The 23,112-nt window shown below is 41.7% G+C and overlaps 1 protein-coding gene across 1 annotated transcript; it reads right to left on the reverse strand.

Annotated features, from left to right (window-relative positions):
* Nucleotides 1-10,872: 10,872 nt before the first annotated feature.
* Nucleotides 10,873-16,413, reverse strand: LOC127336608 (exocyst complex component EXO70A1). Its single transcript, XM_051363432.1, has 12 exons — nt 16,123-16,413; nt 15,954-16,049; nt 14,811-15,016; nt 14,525-14,725; nt 14,232-14,370; nt 13,939-14,151; nt 12,854-13,059; nt 12,563-12,763; nt 12,380-12,479; nt 12,158-12,276; nt 11,917-12,063; nt 10,873-11,234 (listed from the first exon to the last, which is right to left on the reverse strand). Exons 1-12 carry the CDS (start codon nt 16,279-16,281, stop codon nt 11,126-11,128), a joined length of 1,896 nt encoding a protein of 631 aa, XP_051219392.1. The 5' UTR covers nt 16,282-16,413; the 3' UTR covers nt 10,873-11,125.
* Nucleotides 16,414-23,112: the final 6,699 nt, after the last annotated feature.

The following is a 23,112-nucleotide window of genomic DNA, read 5'->3' on the forward strand; positions in this document are numbered from 1 at the left end:
GCAAGGTTATCTTTCGTAAGAGTCACCTTTTTATATAGAAACCACATGAAAATCTTAATCTTCAGTGGTACCTTTATTTTCCAAATATATTTGCGCAAGAAAACCGTATGACCGTTCATTATATCCGCATACATAGATTTGACCGAAAAGATACAGGAAGTTGTTAATTTCCAAACAAAAATATCCGGATCTGCTGACAAGTTGATCTTAATTAGGCGTTGTAAAAGAAGTAGCCAAACATCCATTCTATCATTAGATAAATTCCTTCTGAATTCGATATTCAGCGGATTACCTATTAAAACATCTGATACCAAAACGTTTCTCCAGCGTACGATATTATATAACGAAGGGAATTGTTCAGCTAAGGGTCGGTCACCTAACCATGTGTCTTCCCAGAAACGCGTACTTTGACCATTTCCAACCGTAAAAGAACCTCGGGAGAAAAACTCGTCTTTAACTCCCATAAGCCCTTTCCAGAAAGGGGAATCACTGGGCTTAGCTGTCACTTGTGAGAGCGTTTGAGTCCGGAGGTATTTGTTATGCAGCAACTCTTGCCATAGCCCTTCCTCGTTTAAGAGTTTAAACGACCATTTGCTGAGTAAGCATCTATTTTTGATATCTAATACCTCCATACCGAGACCCTCTTGATCTTTAGGTCGACAAATAATATTCCATTTAGTTAACCGATATTTAGATATTTACGCTTATGCTCATCATTTTGCCAGAAAAATCTTGACCTATAAAAATCTAATCTTTTCCTAACCCCTTTTAGCATTTCTAGAAAATATAGCATAAACATCGGGAGACTAGTCAGGACGGAATTAATCAGCACGAGTCGGTCTCCGTATGAGAGTAACTTGCTTTGCCAGCAGCCCAACTTTCGCTCAAAATGGTTTTCCACTGGATTCCATTCCTTATTAAGAAGCCTTCCGATCGTATGAGAGTTTATTAATTACGTAGGCGAGAGAAAAGGTGAGAAAATGAGAGTATTATGTAGACTGCATTCATGTTTAATTCCGAATTTCCGATCCTACCTATCCATCCCCATCCATGACTCTCTCCATGTGCCCAAGCAATCATACATTCATACAAGGTACACGAGAGAAACGGGCTACATAGACTTTGGTGTGGGACAAGGCGATTCTTTCACCTTTTGGAGCAAGGACAACGGGATCGGAAGCTTCTCATGCATATAATCCTCTGGACGGACGGGCAGTCCACCACGTTTGTTCCAATTGTCGTCACTAGTGCCAAAACAAGGGCAATGCCAGCTACTTGGTCCGTTTAATTTGGGTACTAGCGGCGGAAGCAGTCGTGAATGGTTGTTGGCAGATGGAGTCCAAGTTTAGGACAACTCAGAAAGGGGAAAGCCATGTTGATCATGGACGCCTCCTAATTGCGCCAATAATCAGATGCAGATGTGCCGAATCCACAAGCAAGCTAGACATTTCAGTCCATAATATACAGCGGCTCCGGAGAAAAAAAGAATTGTGGTGGTATTGGAGGCTCGCCTCTTCGTGTGTTCTCGGAATCACATGAGAAATGCGAGGGGAACTTGTCATATGGCTTCCACTTTCGAGGCCCTTCAGCAGCTGAAGAGGACTTGGTGCCAAAAAGGAGCAGTGATCAAAATTAACCTGCCGTCCATGCTATTAGTGTTAGGTGGGATCCCACCTTGACACCTTATGTCATATATACTCAGATTATGCTGGTGAATTGCTTAAGGGAAAGAATGCACAGCAGCAAAAAGTATATGTTTTTCGAATGACAGTTCAGACAGCAAAAGACTCAAAAAGTTTCAAGGACAAACTAATCCTAAAAGGCAGATAACTGACGGGCAAAGTAGGTGGGTGCGCGTATCTGATAATCAGGTCAGGTTTCGTCAGCATGCACCACGTTGGTCCGTAATCCTTCCGTAACCCAGTTTGTCCGTACATCTAGGATTACCGCACCACCAAAGCTTGACAGTTATTCCCTCAACCGAACAACGGTATGAACTAGTACTAATAATACTGGAATAAGTTACTAGTTCGCCACCCTGTTTATTTCACATGAGAGTAAATATTCTCACATATCTCGAAGAATAACAAGTCTACCATGATAAGAAAACAGAGAAGTAAAATGTGCTAGCTATAATCAATACAAAAGAAGTACAGTATGTCGTATGTATTCATTATAGTACTTTCCTGCATCCAAAATTACAGAAGAAATAAAACACAAAACGATTCAACTTTATCACCCAACATGGATGGATGGGCCACCCACAACAGCTCTGTGGCTAGTTCATTAGCTGTGAACTTACCATGAAATAACTAAGATATCACCCTTTTTCTACCAATCCTCGTCTGATATCTAATTTTTCAATAGAGCGAAACATCAGGCGTCAATCTCTAGACCCATTTACCAGAAGCACAAACAGCCTGCTATTAGTAGCTTGGACGAAGCCAACAGCAGCAGCTAAAAGATGATGGATTAGTTTTGCAGCACATCAGTATTATTGAGCGGCACATCAGATCAGGGAGTCCTCGCTAGCGACAACAACCTGCCACGATCTGAAAAAAAACACCAAGCACAAAACTCATAACCTAGTTCAAGGTTTATAATTTGATATGCAGGTGTACTTATAACTAGTTCAAGGTTAGAAGACTGCACTTGACATGTGAGCTTCAGCTATGCCAGAACTTAACTTAGTGCATCTTAACAAAACAAAAATGCAAGGTAAACTGATGATCAATATCAACAAGGTTGACTAAATATTTAGCAATCTATATATTCACCTAGCAGGCACTTCATGCTTCATCAACTATTTGGCCAATCAACAGCAGTAGCGAAAAGGAGACATTTTATTCTAGGGGTAATGATGCAATTGGCCCTGCTTCCCAGGGAAACAACATACATTACACGTCATTTTTGTTCCAAGTAGTTGAGTTGAGCATTAGGCAAACAGTAACTGAATTACGCCTCACGTATTAATCTGAAATACAACCTTTTGCCGTTGTGATCAGGATAAATTCGACAGAGCAATAATTGATCGTCAGGAATTGCACAGTTTTTATGTGAACTGATGAACAGAGTATAAGTGACTTTATACTTAATAGTAGCAACTCTGAAAGAAACCAGCAGGAGACTTTGATCATTTAGCCCTTGCTAGCGATAACAATGTGCCATGTTCTAAAATATATCATGCAAAAAACTCATAACCAACTCCAAGTCAGCATTCGGTGAGCTGTGAGCTGTGTGCTAGTACTAATTCCAATGGTTACAAGACTGGGTTTAAGATGTGGCCTTCAGCTATGCCACAAAATCACAGATCTTTTTTATAAGAAATCCTGAAGCAAGATAACAGGATCAACATGTTTGTGTGCACATTTAGCAAGTCGACCAATGCATGGCCATGGTCCTTAACATGTCATATCCCAAAACATAAACTACGTTATGTTTTCCAGTACCACGTATTCTCTACAAGCTACATATGTGAACATAACTAACACATATTACTTGCATTATGACTAATTATTCAGAAACCAGAACCAACAACTTAAGCAAACTTACCCTAGAAGTTGTAATGAAGATTCAAGACAAGATGCAAGTCATACCTGGAGTGTAAAAGCTCATGTAGGGCAGGACGCTGAAGTATTCTCCAGGCTCATCAACCTTCTTAACCTGTCCAGAATTGAGCTTGACAGTGAATAAGCCAACACCCGAGCTAACGAAAATGACACCCACACCCTCTGCAAAGCCGACCACGTATGGCTTGTCTCTGGGATTGGCAACAGGTATTGTTTTCTTGAGCTTGATGACCCTGTATTGCACCCATTCGGCAGCTTCTTGTTTCTTTGACCAAGTACAGAGGCGGGAACCCAGAATGCAGGCAAAGCCCAGTGAAGTGCCCTTCTCCATGGCCACGACTCCTATAGGGGCGGAGCGACGTTTTCTGAATCATAAGAGCATCTCCACAGGCAGCCCGCAAATAGGTGCCAGCAGGGGCGCTGGCACCTCCGTTTAGGAGGCGCCGGCGGTGCATCCTCCATTTGGGGAGGCTGCTTCCACACCGACGCCTCCCAAACGGCGCCCCTCAATTTTTCTTTTCTTTTTACAATATTTTGAAACAACATATCAATCACATTTTATTCATACAATCACATAAATAGAATTAAATTATTCATACAATCAATCAAACAAATAGAATTAAATTATTCATACAATCAATCAAATAAATAGTACTTCAATTATTCATACAACCCAACAAGCAAATAGTATTTAAATTATTCATACAGGCAAACAAATAAAAATAAAATCATGCATTGTTGGCTGCTCCTCTTCTCGCCCACAAATACGCAGCTAGATCCGCCTTCACCTGTGCATGGACACCTACATCTCAAATTTCAATGTGCATATGAAGAAAAGCAACAAATTCTTGGGGTACATGCTCTACCTCAGCTAGTGGCCCTTGATAATCAAATGGATGATCATTCTGCACAGGTGTGTCGCGCTCGATCTCAATGATCATGTTGTGGATGATCACACAGGCGTTCATCACCTCCCACATCTGTCGATGGACGACGGTTCCTAGACAGTCAGTGGTGTCTATTGCAAGCAGGGGGGCCGCGGCGGCGACGGCGACGGTGGCGATCTAGAGGGGTGGGAGTCGGCTCGGGCGTGTGTAGGAGGTGGGAAATCGGTGTGTCTGGCTGCTAGGCGGAGCCCACACTCGTTTTCAGATGTGCCGCGAGGTGCCGGTGCGCCCGATTCGCGCCCTTGGCGAAGGGGCCGGCACGAGGTTACCGGCGATTCTATTGGGCTCCAAAATTGGCCGGTGCCGTTTAGGGCGCACCGGTGCGAGCCTATTTTCGCTGCCGGCCCCCAAAATGCTATTGGGACCGCTATCGGGGACGCCGGTGGAGATGCTCTAAGGCACCGCCGCACCGTGAGCTAATCATGCGGCGTCGCTCCGTAGGAAAAATCTACTAGGAGGCGCCGCATCGATCATCCTATCGTGCGACGGCTCGCGATTAGAAAAAAACGCATCACACCTTATATGAACGGAGCAGACCCAACTGACATTATCTCCTCCCCTACCCTAGATATTCCCTGGCCACACACGCACCCTCGAAGCTCTGATACCAAGCTGCCGCTAGCAAGCTGCACCACTCACTCCTTCGCCTCGCCCTGCGTCGCTTCGGCGGCGGCCACGTTAATGGTGATGTCTTAAGTGGCGCGCGGCCGTCGCCCACCTTCGCTAACATAGTAATAGCGATGCCACGCGTGTCGCGCCCATCGCCTTCCTCCGGCCTATATAAAGAAGGGCGTGTGCATCTCATCTACTCCCACACAAAACCCTAGCCGCTGCATGACCTCCACCGTAGCGCCACCGCTGCACAACCTCCACCTTTGCCATGAGCAGCGCCGGCCGCGGCCAAGCTACCGCGCCTGCCCCGGTCTCGAGGTCCGACGAGGAGTTGGAGGACGACGACAGCACCGACGACCTCCTCGACCCGGTCAGGGACACGAAGTTCCTGGCTGATGCGGAGAATGAAGCAGAGGAGGAGCGGGCGGCCCACACAGCGTTCGACGTCGAGATGGAATGTCGCAGAGAGGCGGCCGCCGCAGAGGATGACTCCTCCGACATCCCATGGTCATCTGATGACCCTGATACACCTACCACCGAGGAGAAGGCGGCGGAGCAGAGGGCTCTTGTAGACTCCTTCGAGATGCTCAAGAAGGTCGAGGATGCCGCGAAAGAGACGCTGCAGATGCACCTGCTAGAGGAAGCGGCGGTGCACCGAGCTCTAGAGGCCGCATGGCGGGCGGCGGAGAAGCAGATGAGGGAGGGTGCAACGACGGGGCTGGGCCGTCGGGCAGCAAGTAGCCTAGAGCTTGTATCGACTATAGTTTGTAGTTCATTATGTTTTTTAAATATTTATTGGAAAACAAAAAAAATAGGTCGCCCCCATAGGGAGCACACCCATATGTAATCAGACGCGCGGTCAAAATATATCTGTGGGGTAAAGCAAACGGACACGCGCGATCAGTTTTGGACATCAAAAATGCATCATCCCGGTTAGAGATGCCCTCAAACAAGTAGATAAGGTGTGAGGTGGAGTGTGCGGTGCCTAGTTTTCCATCGTGGCTAGAGCTGAAAATAAAAGGAAAACTTTTCATCCGTTTTCAAAGAAAAAGAAAATGGAGGGTCAAATACGAAAAAGGAAACGAACTTTTGAGGATAAGAAACGCAAACGGCAAAATCATAAAAGGAAAGAGAAAAGTAAACGAGGAAGACCTTTCTGACGGAAAGGGAAACGGCAGAGGAAATTCCGGAAAAATAAATACGAAAAGTTTCTGGAAATATAACCTAGAGAGCCACCTGCATTTAGTACGCCTATATTTACACATGAAACTGGGTTTCACCACCTATCAAGTCCACTAATTACTCAAATCCTAATCACTTTGCATAATTGCGTGTGCATGCAGCCCATTAAACTATGTGTGTTATTATATGTTGAATTGCCACTTGTTAAAGTTAAGTGATATATTGTGTCTTATTGTCTTTTTATTTATGTGTGTCTTTCGATCTACAAATTAAGGTATTATGTCACATTGTGTTGTGGCAAATATCCGTTTTCGTAACGTATCCGCTACCTATTCGTTTTGTATTCGTATCCGATGATTTCTGTTGTCATATTTGTTTTCGGGGTTTCCGATTTTATTTTCGATTTCGACAAGATAGAGGGAAACAAAAATGATAAATCATGTTTCTGTTCGATTCTGTTTCATTTTCAACCCTAATCGTGGCGGCACGTCGCACGAGTGAGCTGTCGGTGTTTGTTCGACGTGGCACGTCGCACGGATCAAAATACTCCTGCTCGCCTCGGGTCCGTTGCAGTTTCCATTTCAGACTCTCGAGTCGGAAATTCAAGGCGGCCAGTCAAAATACTCCTGGGAGCTAGCCTGTGTCGGGTCCGATTTCCGATTCCGAGTTCCGACTCGAATCGGGAAATTGAAGGGAGGAGTACGTGGGTATATAGCTAGGTAGGCCGTGGCGCTACTCTACGGCAGAAGAGAACACGATAGATGATGACGACGATGAAGAGCGTGGAGGGCGACTTCAGGGCCATGGCGGAGGCAGGCGTGGACGGAGCGCTCCGCAGGAACTTGCCCAACTTCCGTTCAGAGACGACCCGGCTGCTAGGCAAGATGCAGCGTGAGATGGACTCTGCCCCCGTGCATCGGGACCTTCCCTGCATCTTCTCCGAGCTTCGACGGGCAGAAGCCCTCGAGGACAACAGCGCCGACCTCATCAACTCCATGGCCGCCGTCAGGGACTACTGCCGCCACGGGGCCGCCCACTTCGCCGCCAAGGAGCCGGCGCTCGCGGAGGCCCTGCGCGGCAAGGCGGCGTGGTCGGACGCCACGCGCGCAGAGTTCGTGGAGATCGCCGCCGGCGCGCGCGCCCTGCGGGGCGTGTGCCTCAAGATGCTGGCGGAGGCGGAGGAGGGCCACATCGTCTGCATGGCCACGGCAGATTACCTCGCGTACGTGGCCGAGGACACGCCCTACGAAGAATGGGGCCCCGACTCCATCCCCGCCTTCATGTACCAGGCGGTTGTCGACCAGCTGGGCGCCGCGGACCCCGACGTCACGCGCTTCATGGAGGTGTACGCTCAGGAGAGGGCTGGGAACCTCAGGCGAGGTGCGGCGGAGTTCGGGGGAGACGACGCCGTGAAGCTCAGGGAGCACGCCGCTACGGTAGAGGCGCTCTGTGCCGACACCAACACGTTCCTGCACAAGATCGTGTCTTCACCTTATTTTCAGAGGGCTAGGTTGTTTTCGATCCTCCGGGAAGCAGCCGGTGGACCATGACACGGTGTTTCTCTATTTATAAAATAGTAAATATAATTAAATCCCTACGTGGTAAGTTGGTCAAACAAAAGAATTGTAGCATCAAACGGGTTATTCTGGTTTAGATCCTTAGTTTATTTTGATCCAAGGTTGTAGTATTCAACATGCTATGTAATTCCTCCGTCAAGGATTATTACGAGGTTAGAGAGTTTTTTCAATTTGTTAGATATTATAAGTCTTCTTTTATTTATTGTTCTCTTTTCCTTAATGTCCTATTTTTTTCTCTCTTCTCTCATATATGTAATATTGGTGCATGCAATAATTAATAAGGGGAGTTGCAAATTTTTCTGGTCCTATCGAAGTAGCCATCTTGGAAGCTTCTAATCACCGATGTTTGTTCCGATTGTCGATCCCACTGACCAAAACAAGAGCAATGCCAGCAACTTGGTATGTCTAAAGTGGCTAGCGGCACTAGTCATGAATGGTTGTCGGCAGATGTAGTTCAAATTCAGACACAACCTCCATTTCATATTCATATTACTCCCGTCTATAAGTTTTCGCAAAAAAAAAGTTCAAGCTTTGTAATGTTTTACCAACTATTTCTAAATTATAATAAATTTTACGTCAAGAAAAGATAATAAATTTTACATATAATTGGTTAAATTTGGCAAAGTCAAACTTAAACAAAACCTTATATGTGGAGTAATAATATGAAAAGGAGGGAGCATAAGATCAGAGAGAGATATACAGAAAGGGAGGGAAGCCATTTTAATCAAGGACGTACTGAATCCACAAGCAAGCTGGATACATTTTACTGCTACATCTAATGACAGTACAATTCATGGAGAACTCGGGGAAAAACCGAGTTGCTGGCGTTGGAGATAAACCTCATGTGACCTGGAGCGTGCTGGGTTAGTCTACACAATGAGTCAGACAAACCTGCCGTCCACGTTGTACTAAACAACGATGTAACTATTTTTGAGAATCAATAAAGCATGCCGAATGGCTTTCCCTAAAAAAAAACAATCGTTTGGAGAACACCAAAAATGTCAGGAACGCAGAACCTGCTTTGGCAATAACCAAAACTGATTCTTTTTTAATGACCGTCGGACGGCAAAAGACTCGAAAAGTTACACCAACAAAGGAACCCTAGCGGCAGAAAATTGATAGGCAAAGCAGGAGGGCACGCCAAGTAGCTTGGCATTAGCTTAACTGGTTGTTTTGTGAGCGAGCACGTAATTACTCCCTCATGGCTATAACATCATTCAACGAATATATAGACTGAAGACAATGCTACGAAGTTAAAATGTTACGGAGTATGAAGCATGGTATAAAGTTGTAGACATGACGAATCAGTCTGATTATCCGTCTCCCAGTTTAGTAAATATTCTCATATATCTCAAAGAATAAGGACTAATTCTACCACAACAAGAAAACAAAAAAATGCAAGCTAAAAGAGCATGATATATCAGACTCCACAGGCATGTCGTATTCATACTACTTCCCTATATCCAAAATTAAAGAACAAACAAAGCATGAAATGAATCAAATTACTGCATCTGCTAAGTGTTACTATCTTGGACATGGATGGACAATGACTGACGACGACATATCCATGACCTAGTCCATTATATGTGATATTACCAGGAAATGACTAACAAGATATCACCTTTTCTTCTATCAATCCCTGCCTAATATCTACTTCTTGAGTAGAACAAAACGTCATGCATCACTAGACCCACACTAATGATAGCTCTTCCTATCAATATCAAGAGATTCAGAATTGATTACAAATTGTAATTGACGCCTCCTTGTGTACGTGCTAGAGGATATGAAGCCTCATCGAACACTAATCAAACTTGGTTGGCTCAGATAGATTTATGACCTGACTAGGTCAACAAGATAGAAATCCTAATCCATGCAAGGTCTCATCGAACAACTAAAATACTGAACATCATGGAGAAGTGCAAAGAACGGTCTCTTTTTTGGCTGCAGTATACCAATAGCAGGTATAAAGAACAAAAAGGAAGAACGTCAGAAAGTGCAGCAGCCATAAAAGTGTCGTGGTGATTTTTTTATAGTTTACATATGGATTCTCATCCATAGTGCCATCATAAAGGCAATAAAGTAGAATTCAGGGAATCTAGTTCATCAAAAGGTGCAAGATCATTTATCCAAGACCAAATAAAATAGCTATCGCTTCATTAGTGGGGACCATACATTTTCAACGTGTTAAGGAAAACCAAACAGAATGATCCTACCTTTAAGGAAGATATGACCGGACTATGATAATGAGAGAAGGTAGGGTGCTGGTATGTATACTAAAATAATGATGTCAATTATGATTCAGCTACTATATATTTGTAATAAAGAAAATACTATATTACATTAATATGGCAAACATTTGATTCAAAGAAAAATGGGAGCACAAACAAACATACTCATGCAGTCACGCTCCTGTCATACTGCATTATTTAATGAGGAGGAATATGGTAACTATTTACAACATATATGGTCCCTATGAACTGAAATGAGCGGAGAATAATATAGGAAAACCAAATATTCTCTGCTATACTTGCCTTGAAAGAGTTGTAGTTGTTGAAAACTATGAGTACTTGTGGCTCATTTGCAAATATGTTCAGTATTCTACAGCCACAACCGAGATTACTGTTACAAGCTACCAATTTATTAGGGTCATGTATGGACAATGTTTTAGAAATGCAGTTCATGTTTACGAATTTCCTTCCGCACTTGATTTGGAATTCTTATTATTCTGTTGCTTTCTTTTGTTTTGATTGGAGTTATACCAAACCTGAGAATATTATATTGCAAACTATACTGCCTCACAGGACCAGGTATGCTTGTCACATCAACTTATGGGTATATTATGTAGTCAACAACTTTATATTTATATTTTTTTTCAAAATGAAAATCTGAAGTTGGTTTGAACCTCCAGATTTGGAGAAAGAACGAAAGATGTGATCACTCCAATATTAACATGACTGAATGTAGTCAACAACCAAAAGCAAGGGCTAAGGAGAATGTCAGATTTATTGAAGCCATACACTTGCTAAAAAAGGTAAAGCTTAGCTGAAATTTGTCCATTTGTGCAAAACTTGGAGCGAAGAGGAATAAATATTCCAGTTAGAAGACATATAATAATGTGATCATCAACATCAGTGACTCAGCGTCATCAACTTAATCTAAATGTAGCGCAGATGCAACTACAGAAATAGCTTCTAACTTACTGTTAAATTAGAATGCATGGTGGAATCAGTGTCTCTGTTCACTTGTGTAGTGACTTCTTTGCAAACAGATTACCAAGTTCTTGCTCAAGTGCTTCTGGAGTGTACTTCATATATTTTGAAGCGTTATGGCTGTTCTCAACAAGAGGCCTGTGTGATGAATAAAAGAGTAAATCGCAATGATAATATGGATTAGAATTTATAAGCGAGAGAAACTTGTTACGCTATGCGTTTAGTAATCAAACTTAGTAGAACTTGCTTGTGTTTTGCAACAGAACTGGACAGTGCCAGTGTTAGTAAGATGTGAAGCGGATGTAGGTTCACATGATACTTCTGTTCAAAGTATACTACAGGTTTTTATGATCAAGCAATTCCTTCTTTCCCATCAAACTTCTGAAAACTAGATCCAAAACCACAATACAGCATGATCCTTTAATACCACTGAACCTAAGATTATCCATAATCCTAGCTAGCACACCAACTGGTATGGAGTTTTTTTCTGTACAAATCAAGTAATGTCGCCACTGGTGTTGATCCCTGACATGATCATCCACCACAACAGTAAGTCCAGAATGGCTATGATATTTACTGATATACTAAACAATGGCGAAGTACTCATGTCATTACCACTTAATACCAATGCACCTTTACATTATGTGACACTGGTCCAAAACCTTGCAGAAAGGAAGGGGAAAAGGAACATTGGCAAGTGGCTATTTCAAAATTTTGCACCTAATAATCTAGTAAACTCATTCATGATTAGCAAGGAGAAATATAATGACACATAGTGGAAAACAAAGTAGAATGTAATCAAGCAAGATGAGGGAAATACCCAAAGCGCTTCAGGAAAGATCTATAAGCCGGTGACAGAATTTCGGCAACCGTGAGGATAAGATTATCGCGTAATTCCTTATCAGGAACAGCCCAGTTTATCTGCGTTTGACAGACCTCTTCAAATTGCTTGTTGAAAGACCTGAATCTGATAATATTGGGAAGAAACACCATAAGAAATAGCCAAGGCAAAACACTATGAAAGAGTATAATATAGAGCACATTGAGAACTACGGTCTAACCTTGCCTTGATAGCAGATGTGGAAGTTGTGCCGCTATAGGATCCAATACTTCCTAGAGTACCTTCTATAGCAGAACCTACTGATGAAGTTAGACCTTGAGATGAGAGACACTCCAATACCTGCATGCAGTTCATGAAATAAAAAAGAAATACGGTGAAAAGGTAAACAAACATGTTCATCGACGGAACTGCAAAAGGAAGTTTGAGCTTTTGATTATCAGACCTTCGCCCATGCCACTCTCTTGTACTGAGTAGCATGTTGCTGCACGATCCTTCGGCGTCTTTGAACCCAATCATCATCAAATAAATCCTTGACTTTTGAACTGAGAACAAGAAAATGATTATTCCATCCAATTAAATGAGATCTCAATTTCTTACTCTCGTTCATTGTGTGTTTTTTATATACCTGCAGATAGACCTGACAATATAGCTGATGTTATTCATTAAGAACAGATTTCCCAGAGCAAGATCTTTGTATTGCTTTGCTTTTACATCTAAATTGGTCTCTAGAGCATGCACAACACCAGTGAATTCAGAGACCAGCCCAGAATTTGTTCCGTCTCCATTGCTCGATTCTTGAAAGATCAGCTTCAGAGATGACTGATAGCTGCATAAATTTATATATATGTTTTAGAAAGAAAGATCTTTGCTAATTGTAATGGATGTTATATTTAAGAAATATATTCATTTCACTCACTCAAAAAGAAACTTGATATAGTTTCCAACATAGCTGGTAACAGGATGCACATCCCCGTCAGTAGTCGTACTCTTAGGCCCCTCCTTCGCAATGTTGTCTTTGAAGTCACCAAGAGTCTTTTTTGTTGCTTCTGCTAAACATTTGACCAAACTAATTGCAGATTTCCGGTTTTCAGAGCATTCATCACCCGCAAAGACTGCCTCAACCTAACAATAGCCAACAAATGAAAATACACCCTAAAATTCAAATACCATGCAAATGCTGCCCATCACATGCTCGTGGATATATTATGAGGAGCATATGCATTATTAACAAACCCAAAAAAAAAAAATTTCATTGTTCTTTAATCAAGTACAGTGACAAAAAAGATAGCTGCAGCTAGAAACTAGCAAGGAGGGCATTTTCCCATACAGTTTTTCCAGTTTATTTATTAAAATTATAGTGGGATTCTCTCCCACCGTTTACCCTCAAAAAATCCAGTTTATCGAAAAAGAAGATAAACTGATCACATTTGAAGAATCTCAGTCACTACATAGTAGAACTGTAAAATTTTACGCGATATCAAAACTTTGCAGGAGATACTATAATTTTTCAGGGCCTAATCATCAACATTAATTGCAATCACCACGGGAGAAACTTCAGTTACAAGTTTAATTGTCGCACATAGTATATACAAATTTAACTGAAGAAATAAGGGCATGCATATCTAAACCAATGACGCTGTATTTGCTCCTTTAGACGGTGCCTACAGTCTCGTGATTAAAATTTATGTTATTTGTCAATCTAAACCTACATGACTATGTGTCTGAATTATCACAGGTCGTTATTGTATATCAGAGCCTACATTTTCTTTTGTAAAGGTGTAACTGCAATTTGTCCAGACAAAAAAAGGGTACGTGGTCAAGAGGGACATTCTCAATTATTGCCAAAAATCTACATATAGCATATGCAATGCATGTAATAAGCACTCTGTTGGGGAACAGCATTAGTCTAGGTATGGTAAGTATGAATAGTAGCATTCACAGCATTTCGTCCGATAGATAAAAAGACTACCAGTGGCTGCACATCTGCAGTAGAAAATTCACCTCGGACTGAATTTCCAATGTCGCCTCAAACATATCTAGCAGCGAAAATACTTTCTCTGGTGATGATTTGGATTTAGCAATAGCTTCTCCAAAGCTGAGTAGAGTCAAGAGACTTTTGGACGTTACTGCAGCAAAGCAGTGGTCTTTCGATCCATGATTTCCTTTGAAGACTTTATCACACAGTATGCGTTCACTAGCAAAAAGCAATTTTACCTGTGCAAAAAATAGCCAACTATTATTGATAAACGTCATTTCCAGTTAAACCTTATGTGGTCAAAGTTCATGAACATCACCGCAATTTGCAAACACTGGACCCACTGAGCAATTTTAGCATTCAGGCTCTCAATCTGCACATTATGTACTTCTTCTGCCTTAACATATTCCACTCCCAACTGCTTAAGGGTAAGTTCCAAAGTTGAACTACGGATATCTCTGGAAGATTGAAAGGAAATGTTATGAGTACACAAATCTTGAAATATAGTAACAGTATAATCTGCGGAGCTTTTGGAGAAGGGTAGCCTAGTGTGTAAGCACAGCAATGAATGCAAGTATGTCAGACAGTTTGGAATGTCTAGAAGCTTTGTACCTGTATATTCTCAGGAACTGTTTATGGTGACCAAGTTCAACTGATTTCTGAACCAACTTCGAGAGCAAAGGCATGTAACGGGGCTCAACAAGTGTAGGAAGAGAGCACGCTGCCCCCGCGTTCAGCCGACCTTCAGCAGAATCTTTGGACGATGAACGACTCGGAAGACAGTTGAGCAGAAGCTCGAGCTCTACAGGTTTGCTATAACCAAACGTAGAAATAGCTTCCCATCAGATCATCTATAAACGCGCGACAAGTATGCGTCTAAGCAAACGGAGAATCGAACCTGCATTTGGATAGCAGCCTACTGAACTCGGTCTCCAGCTCAGCAGCCGCTTTAGGGAGCAGCTCGTCGACACGTCTGAGCACGTCATCGCCGGCTTTGCAGTTTATCTTTGAAGTGAAGAAGTCCTCGGCGCCTCTCAGCTTGTCGACCGCCTCGAGGTAGGCGCTGATACCTTTGCTCGGACCGTCCAATATAACGGACTCTGCCTGCGCAGTATGAAGTTCAGTTAAACATCAGCATGATCTAACAACATGGCAATGGTTGTTCATAAAACGAACAGCTCTACTCAGTTACAGTATGAGACAATTTATCGTTACAGCCCATACGAAACTAGCAACATCTGTTGAAATGATACACCAAAATGGGCCTACGGATATGACCTAGCTGATTCTAAGACCAGATCCTAGCACAAGTTCAAAACAAGGAGGCGTCGATGTCCTCCCGGAGCTGTCAAATTATGTTCTTCTTCAGGAATGGCCACTGAAGTACCTCGAAATTCAGCCCATAACATTGGCAATTTTGCATAGCCCTGACCACATTACAGCAGTTCCAACTCTAACACCCGAGCTTCACGACGCCACAGTACAGTTATATGAATCCCTCCTACGCTGAATCAGAAACCGCGACCGCGAGCGAAATCGCTGAGCACTGCGCCGGCAGCTCGGAGAATCCACATACCTAGAGATGCAGCAGCAAACGCCGGGGCGCGCTCCGGTCCGGCCGACCAATTCAGGGCGGCAGAGTAGGGTCTGTGGCGGAGTGGCGCTCCCGCCGGCTCACCTGGCAAGGGATCGCCCCGGCCCCGCGCCATTGGGTGGAACGCCGCCGGCCACCACGCCGGAGGCCTCGCGATTTTTTCTCAGGAGGGGAAAGGGCTCACGCGGACGTCGGCCCACGTCAAATATGGCCTTTGCGGCGACAGCATTGGCCAATTGGGCTAATACAAGTATCTGGGCCTCACTTGGGCCGGAGAAAACTCCGCGTCGAACCGATCAACGGGGACTAGCCGACTAGGACTTCGCATTGCTCTGGTCTAGAAGCGGACACGCAGGCGAACCGCGCGCCGCCATTGCTGCCGACGGCGGCGCAAGGGCCGACGGCGGCGAGCAAAACCAATCAAGGCAGAGTAAAAACCGAACGTACCTCGCGGACGAGGTCGAACTGGCGCACGAGGTCCTGGACGGCCTGGAGGCTCCTGGCGACGTTGTCGTGCACCTTGGACGCGCTCGACGTCCTCGCCTGCAATTCACACAGCCAAACTGAGGTGAGCAAGTTGTATGAGCGAGGAGAGTGATCGGTCTCGGGCACGTACCTGGGCGGGGCGCACGGCGTCGTCGACGGCGGCCATGCGGCCCCCGACGGAGGCGACGGCCGCCGCCGACTCCTCACGCACGGCCTCGCTCCTCCGCATCGCCTCCCGCAGCTGGCTCGCCTTCGCGCGCAGCAGCGCCGCCTCCGCCGCTGATACCATCTTCTCCTCTCTCTCTCTCCCCCGAAGTTGCACTCGCTCGTGCGATCGGCGAAGCAAAACAAACTCGAGGAATAAACAGAAAAACAGAGGAGCTTTTTGTGTATATATTATCTCAACGCGTTGCCTTCCCTTGGATTTCTTCTTATCTGTGTTGCTAGGTTCTAAACAAACAGATATAATAATGTGAGAGATTTATTTTCCGTGGGTCGTTTTCCTATGTAAATCACGCGTAGAGAATCCTTTGCTTGCATCCCCTAGTACCTATAAGCCAATTATTTAACTCTACAAATAATCTTCCTATTTTTTTTTGAGAAACACAGTACAAACGCAGACGCTCATATACACGCGCATACACTCACCCCTATGAATGCACACACGCACACCCTACCCCTATGAGCACCTCCGGAAGACTGAGCCGGCGGATTGGATCTTGAAATAATCTTCCTATTGTAAATATTAAAAAAAAGATTTGCACATCTGGCAGTACTCTCATAGCCAATTCAATTCAATGTTTACCAATTGGTTTTGCTTGGCTAACTAAGAATGACATTATTCATTTCTATTCTCGTACCTTGACGGCGGGGCGTTTTGAGCGGCGCCTCTAAATATTCCCTCACAAGGATTCGCTTGTAATTTTGTTGTTTTGCAGGGGTATCTTTTTAAGAATAATTGTCGCAAGTTTAGATGTTTCTGGTGCAATTTATTTTCTTATTTAATATAACTAGGAACAACGTCAAAGAAAAAGCAACGACTCAAATTTTTTCAATTGTTGACTTGAGATAAGTCACAAGAAAAATTCTAATAAACCTGTAGGAAACTGTCAATTAATTTGATGGAAATTTTGACAAGAGATGAAAAATCTCGGTTTCAGTAATTTCAGCAATAAGCTATTTCATGTTTTACAATGTACAAACATGGATATTTAACTCTACGAATAATCTCCCTATTGTAAATATTAAAAAGAAAGATTTGCGCATCTGGCGATACTCTCATAGCCAATCCAATTCAATGTTTACCAATTAGTTTTGTTCGGCTAACTTTAAGAATGACATTACTCCTTTCTATTCCTCGTACCTTGACGGCGGGTAATTTTGAGCGGCGGCTCTAAATATTTGCTCGCAAGAGTTGGCCTGTAATTTTTATGTTTTGCAAGGGTTGCTTTTCAAGAATAATTATCCCAAGTTTAGATGTTTCTGGTGCAATTTATTTTCTTATTTAGTATATTTAGGAACAACGTCAAAGAAAAAGCAACGACTTGAATTTTTTCAATTGTTGACTTGAGAACCGTCACAAGAAATTTTTTAGTAAACCCGTAGGAAACTGTCAATTAATTTGATGGAAATTTTGACAAGAGCTGGAAAATCTCGGGTTCAGTAATTTCAACAAAATAAGCTATTTCATGTTTCAAAATGTACAAACATGGATATTTTGCACATAATGCTTCTTTGGAAGTGGCGGTGGGGCCATTTTGAGAAGCGGCGGATTCTATCCAAAATACTTGTTGGGCTCACTTATAATTTTTATTTTTTGCAGTGGGTTTATGCTTTTTGAAGAAAAATGACCCATATCTAGATGTTACTAGTGTAATTATTTTTTGTATTTAATATACTTGGAACTCTTAAAGAAAAACAACTAACTCACATTTTTTGCGACTGTTGACTTAACACTAGTCCAAGAAAAAATCGAATATACCTAAAGGAATTGTCAATGTAATTTGATATTTAGACGCGAGCTGAAAAATGCCGGTTTCTAATACATTTGAACAATAATCTTTTTCATGTTTGACAATGAAAAACATGGATACTTTGCACAAATGCTTATTCTGCAACATTCACTAGCAGCATTCCATTCCAGAATACAATCATGAGTACTAGCTTGTAATTTCTATGTTTTATTGGATTTTTTTTTTGGTTTTTGGGGCAATTGTCCCACACCTGGATGATTCTCGTCAAAAAAATAATATATTCAAGAATACAAAAAGTAACAACTCATATTTTTTAAATATGTTGACTTTAATTGAGTAACACTTGTGGGAAATTATCACGAATATTTGATGGAAATTTTAGCACGTGCAAAAATATCGGTTTCTTGTACATTTGAACACGCACATTCTTTTTGCGATTGAAGGTGCACAATAAATATATATTTCATAAAATAATTAAAATAAATGTGTATTTGTGCAGCATTTATTAGCATTACTTTTTTTTCAGATTCTTTTAAAACATGTATTCTTTTGCGCACACAAAAGTACCATAGGAGGGCAATGTAGTACTTTCCTAGCCAATTATTAAATAAGATTGACACACATGGGATTACTTTTAGAGCCGATCCAATATAATGTTTACCATTATTTCTTTCTATTTCCATCGGCTTGACAGCAAGTGCATTTAGAGCAGCGAACGATTCTGCTCCAAAGATTTTATTCCCGGGGAGTTGCTTATAATTCCACTGTTTATTAGGGGGCTCTTCTAGGTTTTTGGGAAAAAATTCCACGTCAAGATAGTTCTGATGTACCTTTTTCCTACTTTAATATATTAGGGTAAGAATATCAGTGAAAAGTAACAACTCGTATTTTTCCATCTGTAATTATAATGAAATTTTGATGAAAATTCAAGCACGACAGAAAAAACCGGGTTCTTGTACATTTGATCACCTACATTCTTTTTATCTTATGTATTGCACGATAAATTTTTATCTAATAAAATATTCAAAGAAATAGGTATTTTGGCATCATTTACTAGCATTACTCCTTTCTAGAATCTCTTGAAAGGCGTGTTTTTCTCTATCCTCTCCAAAGGATCATAGGAGAGAAATCCAGCACAATCATAGCCAACTATTAAAATAAAGATTTGTGCATATGACAGTACATTCATAGCGAATCTAATTCGATGTTTACCATTAATTTTATTGGCTAATTATAGGAATGTTATTATTTATTTATGTTTCCTTCAGCTTGACGGCGAGGGCGTTGCGAGTTGCGGCGGATTCTTCTCCAAAGGTTTACTCCCCGTGAGTTGCTTGCAATTTCAATATTTTACAGGGTTTTTTTGGGAGGTCAAATGCCACACGTCTGGACGATTTTGGTGTAATTTGTTTCCTTATTACATATATTTGGGGACACTATTAAGAAAAAGTTACAATTTCTGAAAGTGCATTGAGCTCACATATGTGGTTTTCATAACTAATGGAAATTCCTCTGGATTAATGTATTGACTTAAAATTGAAGGATTTCTCAATAGACAATGAAGTGATGACCAAGATGTTATTTAAGGTTTGATCCAAAAAATGGTCATGTGAGAGTTCAGCCTATCGGAAGCATGTCTTGAAGAATACAGTTGAGTGGGAAGTCATGTCTATCTTCAAGACATCATCATAATAAATCAAGAAGAAATGTACGAGGTTGATCAAGATAAGTGCTTTGTGAACTACATGATGTACCAATGGGATCAAGTGATCTCATGGTATGGTGCAAATGTCAAAGGTGATTTGTGAACTAAACCATGATATATCAAGCCCGTGCCAACATGAGTTGATGGCACCAGATTCACTAGGGTACCATTTTGTTGGGACTTAAAGAAAGGGCATATTCCACGCAAGGGTGACTCAAGGGTTTATATAAAACTCTCGGAGAAACACTAGTAGTAATCGTACTTCTCTTTCCTCTTTTAACAACCTACAAAACAAAGTAGTGTTGCCTTGTGTTCCCAACTCCACCAAGTGGTTGTCAAACACAAGGTTATATTAAAATTTAAAACAAATAATAAAGTAAAGTAAAAAAGTAAATATGTTGAAAAGTAAATTATGTATATTTTATGAAAGGTAAATAAATGTTATTCAATAATAAAGTAGTATGGTAGTTTATATGAAAGAACTAAGTGCAAGAAAGATAAATGTTTTTGTATTTTTGGATTAATTAATTCCTAACATTGCAAAGCTATGTAATGCAAGAAAAAGGTGTTTCTTATGATTAAAACTAGAATGTGGTTCATGGGTTTGTTTGTCTACTCTCTTATAAACATGATAGAATAAAATAGACTCAAGAAATACATAGTATTGATGTAAATTCAGTATGTGTTTGATAAGTACTTATATCGGCATCATGTCCTATGGTTGAGACGATACTACACATCTCACTAATACTCCTCTAGTAAGAGAAAACTTCGCAAACTAGATTTAAGATAAATAAAGTATTGCATTTGCTTCTATGGCATGATTGAATATCAAATATGCTACCTCAAAAGATATGAGATCACCATTGTTGGCCACTTGGTGATTGTAACACATGCATTCATGTATCCCAAGTGAGGCAACAAACAAAAGGTAAAACAATAGTAGGACCCATAAATTTTGCTCAATGTCTAGTTCCATACTACCATGTTACCTCAACTAATGCACACGTTACCCCTTGATGACCCACAAGTATAGGGAATCGCAACAGTCTTCGAGGGAAGTAAAACCCAAATTTATTGATTCGACACAAGAGGAGATAAAGAATACTTATAAGCCTTAACAACAGAGTTGTCAATTCAGCTGCATCTGGAAAAGCACTAGTAATAGGGGTGATGTGAAAGCAGTAGTAATATGAGAGCAAGAGTAACACAACAGCAGTAGCAGTAACACAGGAGATGGCACTGGAAATTATTCCAGTGCGGAGTTGACTTTAGAGCAATGATGATGATAGAAGGACCGGGGTTCCCAGTTATCGACACTAGTGGTAACTCTCCAAATAACAAGTGTTGGGTGAAAAAATTACAGTTGGACAATTGATAATGTGGGGGCATGACAATGCATGCGGTGATAGATAAAGTTATTGTAGTATTTAATTGGGCATTACAACATAATGCATAGACCGTAATCCAACTGCGTCTATGACTAATAATCCACCTTCAGGTTAGCATCCGCACCCCTTCTAGTATTAAGTTGCAAGCAACAGATAATCACATTAAGAAATGTGTGTAAAGTAAACAATAGAATCATCCTTAGACAAAACATTGTTGTTTTCTCCCTAGTAGCAACATCACATCTACAACCTTAGAAGTTATAAAGTCACTCTCCCAGGAAACTAGAGGCATGAACCTACTATCGAGCATAAATAACCCCCTCTTGAAGATACAGGCAACTACTTGATCAGGGCAATCACAAGTATCGGAGAGCATGCAAGATCTTGAATAACAGCAGTATGATAATATGAAGAACAATCTGATCGCAATTCCACAATTTATCGGATCCCAACAAACACAACACCGATTACATCATATGGATCTAAATCATGTAAGGCAGCTCATGAGATCATTGTATTGAAGTACATGGGAGAGAGAGTACGAACTGGCTACAGCCGAGAACCCGTAGTCCAGGGGGAACTACTCACGAACCATCATTGAGTCGAACTGGAGGCGGTGGAGTCGATGGAGATGGCTCTGAGGGTCAATCCCTGTCCCGGCAGGGTGCCGGAACATGAACTTCTGATCCCCGAAACTCGTCTGGACGATGGCGGCGGCGACAGAACTTTTCGTGGACGGAGGCTGGTATATTCAGAGTTTTCTCGTCGAAGGCTTTATATAGGCGGACGATTTAGGTCAGTGGGGTGCCTGGTGGCCCCACACCTACCCTAGGCGCGGGCCAGGGCCAGGCCGCGCCTAGGCATGGTGTGGCCAGCCCCTGGCCCCCCTCCGTCTCTCCTCTGGACTCCGTCTTCGTTTCGATAAAATAGCAACTTTGGCTTTTGTTTCGTCCAATTCCAAGAATATTTCATGTATAGCTTTTCTGAAATACAAAAACAGCAGAAAACAAGGAACTGGCACTGTGACATCTTGTCAATAGGTTAGTTCTAGAAAATTCATAAAAGTGTCATGAAGTTTAAACAAAACATATAGAAATTGGTGTAGAACAAGCATGGAGCATAAAAAATTATAGATACATTTGCGACGTATCAACATCCCCAAGCTTAACTCTTGCTCGTCCTCGAGTAGCTAGGTAAGTGATAACAAAGATAATTTGTTAGGTGACATGAGGCCTACACAATCTTGATCAAGTTATTGTAAAAGCATTGCGAGATGGGATCAAAGTACTCTAAACATACACATGATAGATATGATTCTAACCATAGAGCTTAGCAACTATATGTTATAACAAGAGAAGTAACCCAAACAAAAGATCATGAATAGTAATGCACTGAAAGAAATTGTTTGTTTATGAGCAAAGCGAAAACATAGCAAAGTGGTATTCAGCTTGTCCTTTGTGGAGTAGCAAAACATAAATGCCAGGACACCTTTTTTGTTTAAGGGGTGACTAGATACAAATAATTTGAGAACAAACAATAGCACAATCATGAATCAATCAATAATAATTTTGGGACTATGTACATCGCACTAAGAATGACAACTATGCTCTCCTAGTGGTGCATAAAGTAAGAAGGTGAAGACTCAACATAAAAGTAAAAGAAAGACTCTGCGCAGAGGGAATCAGAGATCACTAATGTGCTACAGCTTTTTATTTTGCATAAAACAAAGGTGTTGAAAATGTATTTTGAGAGGTATGTATGTCTATGTCAACGACTGGTATCAAATAATCTATCATCTCCTTCATTTTTAATGGCCTCAAGAGCAGCTCCCATAGAGAGAATAATAAAGTTCCTCTGCTCCTTTGTTTGAACAAGCTAAGTTTATTATTTCTCAAGTACATAGTGTTAGGAGATTTTGATTATGTGTTTAATTTAAGCGGGCTAGGCAACCGCGCCTGCTCTTTTTGCAATACTAAAGACTAGCACATTATGCATGCTAGTCAAGGTGTGAAGCCATAATAAATATGAAAGAGATGAGAAAGCATTCAACA

This window comes from Lolium perenne, chromosome 2 (assembly GCF_019359855.2).
Source record: "Lolium perenne isolate Kyuss_39 chromosome 2, Kyuss_2.0, whole genome shotgun sequence".
In the NCBI taxonomy this organism is placed as follows: domain Eukaryota; kingdom Viridiplantae; phylum Streptophyta; class Magnoliopsida; order Poales; family Poaceae; genus Lolium; species Lolium perenne.

Bases quoted from the DNA above. Each gene is read 5' to 3' on its own strand.
- LOC127336608 (XM_051363432.1), bottom strand. From the start codon at position 16,281: ATGGTATCAGCGGCGGAGGCGGCGCTGCTGCGCGCGAAGGCGAGCCAG. The intron at 13,060-13,938 runs GTGAATTTTCTA...GGCTATTGTTAG, and splicing joins CATTGGAAATTCAGTCCGAG to GTTGAGGCAGTCTTTGCGGG. The intron at 12,064-12,157 runs GTTAGACCGTAG...CAATATTATCAG, and splicing joins ACATCTGCTATCAAGGCAAG to ATTCAGGTCTTTCAACAAGC.